This window comes from Papilio machaon, chromosome 10 (genome assembly GCF_912999745.1).
Source record: "Papilio machaon chromosome 10, ilPapMach1.1, whole genome shotgun sequence".
Classification (NCBI taxonomy): Eukaryota; Metazoa; Arthropoda; class Insecta; order Lepidoptera; family Papilionidae; genus Papilio; species Papilio machaon.
Genome location: NC_059995.1, coordinates 3,588,967 through 3,597,929, shown reverse-complemented (window position 1 = coordinate 3,597,929; position 8,963 = coordinate 3,588,967). Strand labels below are relative to the sequence as shown.

Below are 8,963 nucleotides of genomic sequence, written 5' to 3'. Positions count from 1 at the left end.
TGTAAATATAAGTTTTGTAAATCTTTTCCTTTGTTCCATTACAAGTAACTTATTTCAGATGTCTATGGCCAATATTTAGAGCTATCAGACGGCCGCTTGATCGTATGCCATGCTTCAATATAAACCAGTTTTACCCCTCTGCCTACCCTCTTAAAGTGCTTTTAAACTGTTTTATATATGCATGTTATATATTTGTCATGCTATGTACTTCTCTACAAGTAATTCCTCGAAGGCTTTTTCACAGTTTTACCAAAGATATTGCTTCTTACTGAAACCGAATAGTAAAAGATGATTGGCATAATAATATATTTAATGTGAACCTGTCTTATTATCTTAAGTTTGTGTCACCTCGTAGATATTAATTTGTGGTTATACTTTAAGTTAAATTTACGTTTCCTAACTTGGGTTTCTGAGACCAATATCCCCGTTTAAAAACATATTGTTATGTCTCTTTTGTCAAAAATAATGACAGGGATTTTGGTCTCAGAAACCAACGGCTACTAATTTATAAATTTAGAAAGTGCAATAAAATGTATACAAAATAGAAAATAAAAGCATTGCATATTTCGAATTGTTTCTTTCCATTTATATTCCTTTTTCCTTTCTCTTTATGTAGATGAGATTAAAATAAAAAATAAAAAGTTTTTAATTTTTATTTGTGATGTTTATTGTCAATGTTACAATAGAATAAATAAGATTAAATAATAAAATATAACTTATAATTATCTTAGCACCATTTAATTACAATTATAAATGCATTTTCTTGACTATATTATAATGAGTATCAAAAAATTGCGAAACCTAAAAATACGAGAATACTTTCTTATGAAGCAGCCATTTTTGTATGAACACTGCATAAAATCAAATGATCTGAATCAAATACTTTCAGTCTCAGATAAAAAATTTGAATATAAACCAGTTCGAATATACCCATATAATTAAAACGTATTTTTTTAACATGCCATTACCACTATTACGTTATTATCGAACTAGTCTACAATCTTTAAATTTTAAATAATTTTGTAGTCTTTATATCAAGTCTTCGAAATTAGTTTTTCATAATAACACAACATTTAATGGTAAAACATAGGTTTGGATGCTGACATTAATTTCTCTGATACAACATGGGCAATGCGAGCACTTCGTTGCCATACCAATTCCCGAGTACGTTCGTGATTGCTGTCCACTCGAACCTGCTTGAAAAAAAACCGGTAAAATAAACATAATAACTAAGGTGAACAGTTCAGAATTTAGAGAGAGAAATGAAAGCTTTAAAATTTTAATTATTTTAATGGATTTATCTTAAAGTAGAACATCTGAAAAATAGGGAAAGTACTTGACCGCAATATATTAGGGCTAGGTCACGTACTTGACTTTCTTAAAGTACTATTAAACTTTTTTATTGAAACCATACCTGTTTAGGCTGCAACACTTTTATCGAATGCAAGGTAGCAACACCTTGATTGTTGACTCTTAGTGTGATTTTTCCTGTCATTTCTGCTGTAGTGGCTGTTGCAGATTTGATTTCTTTTTTAGCTCCACGTCCAATCTGAAAAATAATTCTCACTTTACTACCCGTCAGTTAAAGGACATAGAAACAAAACTAAATTACAATTATATATAAATACCTCTTTCTCCACCCTTAAAACGAGAGGCCCAACAGCAAAGTTACTCTTTACAGTCGTGTGATCCGACAAAATATTAACAGCCACGTCACCATTTCTTCTTAACGAAGACAATCCATACAAAGTCCCCTTAGCTCTTGGCTTACTTTTTTCACTCGTTTTAGTTTTATTCTTATTTGCCGGTTTCTTTGTAGTTGTCTTTGTTGGAGGCTTTGGCTTCGGCTTAGTTGCTTTAGTGGGAGGCTTCGGTCTTGTTGTGGTAGGCTTAGCTTTTCCATTTGCCGTAACAGGTTTGTCTTTCAAAACCCTTGTTTCGATTTGTTCTTCGTTTTTTTTTACAACATCTACAACTTTCGATTCGATTAAAGGTGCATCGTTGATTTCATTCGTTTTCGTTAGACTTTCAACTATTTTATTTCCTGTTACAGCAGTATTTCCAGCCCGTTTAGTTTGCTTCTTCTTGCTGCTAGATTTCCTGGAATTTAAAAATGTAGAATTTAGTGAAAATTAATTTTAAATATAGCAACGACATCGATTCAAGAACATTCCAAGCTGCAAGCCGAAATTATAAATTGTGAAAACAATTGTAAATCAAGTAATCGAAGTAATGTTCTAATTTTCCGATGGAAGGGTCGCCGTGTCATATTGAAAACTCGATAAAAAGTGAAGAACAAAAACACTTTACAAAGACTTACTTCTTTGATTTAGTCTTAGTCTTGTCCTTCTTTGGTTTAGAGTTCTTCTTTTTAGCATCGATCGGTTGAAGTTTAACATTAACAGGGTCGTATGATCGTCTGAGAATATCGTTCATTTTTTCAAGAATATTATCAACGAATCTGTTGTACTTAACAATGTAAGCTGCTGGTACAGCTGGTTTTTTCTCTGGTTCCTCTTTCAGCGCACCTAAAAATTCCAAATGTGTAATCAGAAGTCAGAAAATTTAACATCACAAAGATGGGCTTAGTAAGCAATTATAATTGCAACACGTATGTATACAACGGAAGTTTGTTGTAAATACGTGTATGTTTACCGTTATTGACCTTTAACTCGTTTTAAACATTAAATGTAAAAGTGTGCTACCAAGAATAAACAACGATGCTATAAGCTACTCACATCGTCTAACCGCTGTGCCAATACTTCAAAAACGTGATTAAAAATCCTAATTTGATTTTGGGTAAATTTGCATGATCATGTAAGAAATGTAAACTTCTTTAGTTTCAATTTTGTATAAGTATAAGAAAGGATCTTTATGTTTCAAAGTCATTGAACTATAAGATTTGGCGATATATTGATTAGTACATTGTACATTTTTTTTAAGTGATCTTCGTATTTTCCACGAAACTTAACAAAATAGAGAAGACCAACATGTATCTGATCAAGACGGTAATACTTCTTTCTATCCGCTTAGAAAGCTAATGAATATTAATTTTCTCAATGTATTTTATTCTGCGGTCAATTTGTTTTGCGACCACATCTATTGTCGTGCCAACTCGCTGGCACGCTATAATTCAATACTCGCTGTATGTCACTCGTTAATTAAACATTCAGCTGACAGATAATTCATACTACACATACGAACAATTCGAAGCACGTTCTTAAGGCACGCGAACGAGTAACTGTTCCAGTCTCGCCGATCCCCGCTTGAATTCTAATGGCGAGCAACAATTAATAGGACCACTCAACGATAGATTTTCTATTTTCTACACGTAAAAGAAATTGCGTGCCGAGAAGCAGCAAGAAATGCAATTACGGACGACTAGCAACCGCCAACGGGAATTTAATATAGTAACAAAACCTAAATACGATAATTTCAAAAAATTATTCATTTATCTTTCTTATCATATTCTAATTTACGTAATAACTTTAGGTAATACCTAATTTTAGCGAACATAACCTTGTCTGTTTGATTTTCTTGTGGTGAAACTAACACGAAATGCACCTTACTAAGCCATTTTAGGCGTCGTAACAAACAAGTTTCATTCGGGTCGGGTGTGACTGCTCACGACTCACCCAGAATTTCACGACAGTAAACATTTTAAAATTTCTCTTTTCGCATCTCATTATCTCGTTTTCACTCTACCGGACTCGTGACACGTAAATTTCGCAACCGATTCGTCATTCAGTGAGAGTAAAGTAAACTTAATATTGCTTTCTATGGTTCATGTTGGAGTATGCGTCTAGTTCGTCAAGGTCGTTCCCGGTTGTAGGGAGCAAGGTCATAGAAAGTGTCAAGGCTATATATGAAAACGGGTAGGGTCATCGCCCCTACTCCGGATGAGAAAGTAAGCGGTCGTCGGACGCCATGTCCGAAGCCGTCCCCTTAACACACATCTACAACGGACTTGCTTCTATTTGTAGCTCTGTCGATTGCTGAATGTACGTAGGCATCGTAAATTACAATTGTCTATAGTTTGGACATTATCGCCAAATGAAATCTCACCCGTCGCGTTCTCTTCGATCGCAACAATGTTCGGCACATTTTGGGATTTAGGAAATAGGATTTGTTGTTGGGTTGTGCGTTATATTACATAAATAAATCGGTCAAAAAGCTAGTACTACAATTTAAGATATACATAAATAAGATCGTATATATATTATGATTGTATATAAAATTAGTAGATATCGTTAAAATTATATTGTTACTTATTACTTGTATGTATGAATATTTAGGTATATAAATAGTTTGACTAGTATTTATAAATTTAATAAACATAAAAATTAAATTAATTACTAGATAATGTCACTTTCCACTGACAACAAACAAATGAGTCAACTAGAATTCTGACCGACTTCTCTTTCAACAAGAACATTCAGTGTCCAATGTAACGCACACACAACAGAGTTCGAGAGGTGAGTTAATAAAGTTGACACAAAAATAAAAACAACAGATTTATTTCATATAAATTGCCACGAAACTAATGTGACATGATCTAGACATTAATTTAACTTTGACTTTATGGATCATACTTGCAGTCACACATCAAGCACACACACTTAATAAATAAAATAAATTAAATAGAATAAATAAATAGTCAATAAATAACTAAAGCTAAAGGATGGGACCGTGGGAAACTCTCAGGTGTATGAGAGGGCATGGCGCGTCCGATACTTCGGTGCCGCTAAATTCACTATCTGAATTTTTTGTGATCCGCTACTACCATGTGGGATGTCGCTTTGGTTTTCTTTACTTTACCAATGTGGTTAACTTTTTTGCCGCTTTTTTTCATGTGCGCCGAAAACTTCGCATTTAACTTTTTGGACTCACGTGAGTGCTTCGAGATGTTCCTGCCGAGGGCGTCGGTTATGTCGTCTTCCTCGTCATCATCGTCTTCTTCTTCTTCATCATCTTCGTCATCGTCCTCAGGGTCAAGGGCATCGGTGATGTCATCCTCCTCCTCTTCATCATCGTCGTCTTCGGCATCGCTTTCGGGCGCGGCTACCTCGGCGCTGGCTTGGCTTTCGACTTCAGCACTAGCGGGTTCCTTTTGTCCTGCTTCGAGTTCTTCGCCTTCTGCGGCAGCCTCTCCCTCTGCAGACTCGGCTTCTTCGGCAAGTGTCGATACTTCTTCAGCGGCAGCAGGTACTACAGCTGGGGCAGCGGGTGCGGCGGCCACCGTGTCCGCCGGTGCGACCACCGGCTGCACGGCTGCAGGCTCGTCATCGTCATCATCGTCGTCCTCTGTGATGATAAAAGAAATATTAATATTTAATCCTAATATTCATAAAAATTGTGGTATTACTAGCTGTCCACTCTATCCACGCGAAATAAAAACTTAATTCGTACAATATGTGTACTTGTAAAGTTCTATATCTACACCAAATTTCAAAGAAATCTGTTTCACCATTCTGGAGATACGTGAAACAAACATCCATCCATCCCTAAATTTTCGCACTTAGTATTGTAAGGTAAGAAAAAAAATTTATTCGTTGCAACAAACATGTCATGATATGTCTTAAATTTTATTATAACATACCTCCTCCACCTAAGATATCGTCAAAGAATCTCTCCAAATAGTCGTCATCATCATCATCATCAGCTTCTTCTTCATCGTCATCATCGTCCTCGTCGTCATCATCATCGTCATCTGCGAAAAAACCTGTTGTTTAATTTATTTATCTATAAGATTACTTTTTTATAGGTCAACTAACTATGAGTACTCAATGCCGCGAATGATCTGAGTTATTTAAATTTCATATTAAATGTTTCTCAGTCCATTTTTTTAGACAAACCCTTTATAACTATCATTTAATCGAAAGCGCGATTGATTATTAGTGAGCCAGTGCGTGCGTCCTGTACGAGGCATTCGAAGATAGAAAGTTGGATAGCGTCCATTTCTCTGATTGTGCCTGTTCGGTTGGAATTAATTAACAAACGAGAGCACCTGTCACGGTGTTCGCCTCACATACCACGGACCGGCCACGTTCTAATTATTATTCATATGCGTCGAAGAAATGTAATACATTCATGATAATCAATCTCATCTCACTAATGTTCTTGGTATTTTTAAGTTATACTTCAAAACAGGGTACGCCTCACTGCACTTGTAACTTAGAGTACTTTAATACCCATAAAACATTTATCCTCATCAATAATTAATTTCCTGTTTCACATAACGTCAATTATCAAGCAATTATCTAGACGTAGAAAACATTTTTCACAAATGAGTCGCTGGATGTTAAGGAATTCTTGGCAATTCCGTATGTGGTTCTTCAAATGGTTTGCAAGTCCAATATGAATTAAATCTACCGTTAAGAGTATTCATTCAACGGTATACAGCTCCAGTCAACCAATAACTCTATTTGTTTTACACACATATCTTAGTTGTGTGCTACTTCCTTTTCTAAACTGTTTATAACTAACGGTAATAAAATGTGATAATGAAAATATTAAAGAATACGTTGGCAAAGATGGAAGTACACACATGCACACTACATGTTTACAATGACCAACAAAGTAGGTCGTCACCATAAAATATTAATTTATTCACAAAAGAATTAAGAAAGTACAAAATATAAAGAACTATTATCATCAAAATTAAGGCAAGGCAAAAAAGAGCTAGTTTGGAGCACAGAGATTTATCAAGATTTTTGTTAAATACACTTAAATAAAGTGAAAAGACATAAATATACCTCCTAATCCACCTAGGTCATCATCGTCATCGTCATCATCATCATCGTCGTCGTCATCGTCAGTGGAAGCCGCAGGCGCAGCGGCCGCGGGCGCAGCCTGACGACCCACTTCTTTGTCATCTTCCGGCCTTCCGATGGGACTCGCCCATGCCGATAACGCTAAGCAGCACAGCACTGCTAACAATAACAACGACCTCATCTCGTATCTGAAACAAACGCAGGGTATAATTATCACAGTGTTTAGAGCCGCGACGGCGACAGTGTCACATCTGTGCCACTATCAGACGGACACCGCTGCTATCACGTTATCACAACACTATCACGATCACGATCACTGACGTCCTCGAAGGGCACTTCACCTTTTGACTTTTTCACTGAGTCCTTGTAGGCTCCAGCGGAATAGGTTCCGCTCGCGTCCTGCTGTGCGACTGGTCGGGACGCTATGGCCGCTGACGAACGGATACGGTATAGCGGCGGCCTCTTCACTACACTCTCTTTTATAGAGTTACGTCACACACCCGCCGGAGGAAAGTAGTGATGGTAGCCCGCTGACTTAGATCACCGAGTCTCAGACGCGATTAATTAATTAATGTATAAAATATTTAATGTAAAAAAGTATTATTTAGTAAAAAAATAATTCGTGTTATCTTAATATACTAATAAGTAAATAAACTTAATAAAAAAATGAAATCATTTTTATGATGCGTTAAAATGCAATGTATAAAACATGTATTTCAGAAAACTTATCCAAACAACTTCGCAATTCAAATTCTTTTTAACTTGATATAAACGTTATAAAGAATTTTACATAACTTCATAAGAAATAAATCGTTCTGTATCAAAGATAATTTTAATCTATGATAGCTTGAGGGGTTGACAAAGTTCGATTGACTAATTTATTCAGTTTATTTGCCGACTTGGCTTGTTTCGTCGAGGAAAAGTGTAAGCACCATATAGTTGAAGTCGGAATTTTAAAACATTTACACATTAGTATGGGGGAACAGGTCCAAACTTTCACTTAAAGTTATGTATGTAAATTAGCTTTAAACTGTAATTGATAACGTAACTTAGAACTACGAACAATGGATTGACAAAGAACTAAATTGTGTTACTATGATTTCAATTTAAAAACACGAACATAGTGTAAACAAGTGCGATATTGACAATTTTATAAATACTTTAATGTTTAAGATCGTTTAAATTAAGTACTTAAAATTACTTTAGGCCCTGAATTCGTTTTCCAGCTTAAATCTAAATAAGAGAAATCTACGATGTCTCAAAACTAAACAAAAACACACTTTAAATAATTAAATTTTAAAAAGAAAATTATTTAAGACGACGATACATAATTATTGTTTATCTACTACTGATTTTTTTGCATAAATAGATTACATTTATATTAGACAAACATATTTTTATCTGTTCTCTTTTACAAAAAAGTGTGGGAAAATAAATCTTCTAAGGATGGGATGAGATGGGAAACGAAAATATCTATGAGCAATGGTCACTTCACTATTTTCTACTATCCTGTATCCGTACAGTCAGCGCAATATGTACTACTTTTCCATACATCTCTAATATCTGTCATATTATCATTTGTCGACATGTAAAGCGTAAAAACTCTTAGTTGCGTGATTAAAACGATTTTTAATAATTAAATTATTAATAATTAACTTGTCATTATCAAAAAAAACTTTAATTAGTAGCCTATGTGTTTTTCCAGACTGAGTTGTACATCTATACCAAATTTCATCAAGACCCATGCAGCTGTTCTGGAGATATCTTGTAACAAACATCCATCCATCCATCCATCTAAATATTTGCATTTAAAATATTAGTAGGAAGTAAGATAACTAAAAACGGTAAACTTTAATACTAATATGTAGCTAGTAAGTAACACAAACTACTGCAAAGTCACTAAGGGCTGCTTAAGTAACAATTTAATGACCAGCGTGGTAGTACAAATTTAATTATTACATGATACAAAAATGTAACACCCATTCATAATTTTAATTAATAAAAGAACAGAGCCTATTTCAAATATTACACGGACCTTAACAATCGAAATTATCAATTTCACATTTACGTAAAACGTTCCTAAAATACGATGAAATTGTTTTACAACTTATCTGACACGAACTCGTTGACTAGTTTTCACTAGATCATTGAAAATTCAATGTATCTATTACCATTTATTCTATTTCTAAG

The 8,963-nt window shown here is 34.7% G+C and overlaps 1 protein-coding gene across 5 annotated transcripts; it reads right to left on the bottom strand.

The window, feature by feature from the left end:
- Positions 1-932: 932 nt before the first annotated feature.
- LOC106710156 (myb-like protein V) lies at positions 933-7,239 on the bottom strand. 5 transcript variants are annotated; one of them, XM_045679636.1, is made up of 8 exons: positions 7,115-7,239; positions 6,756-6,961; positions 5,600-5,722; positions 4,891-5,304; positions 2,321-2,528; positions 1,629-2,100; positions 1,415-1,549; positions 936-1,196 (listed from the first exon to the last, which is right to left on the bottom strand). In XM_045679636.1, exons 2-8 carry the CDS (start codon positions 6,952-6,954, stop codon positions 1,074-1,076), a joined length of 1,674 nt encoding a protein of 557 aa, XP_045535592.1. In that variant the 5' UTR covers positions 6,955-6,961; positions 7,115-7,239; the 3' UTR covers positions 936-1,073. The 5 variants fall into 5 exon arrangements, with proteins under 5 accessions (XP_014357634.2, XP_045535592.1, XP_045535593.1 ...); XM_045679637.1 differs by having other exon boundaries at positions 937-1,193; XM_045679638.1 differs by having other exon boundaries at positions 937-1,196; positions 5,600-5,710.
- Between the last annotated feature and the right edge of the window lie 1,724 nt (positions 7,240-8,963).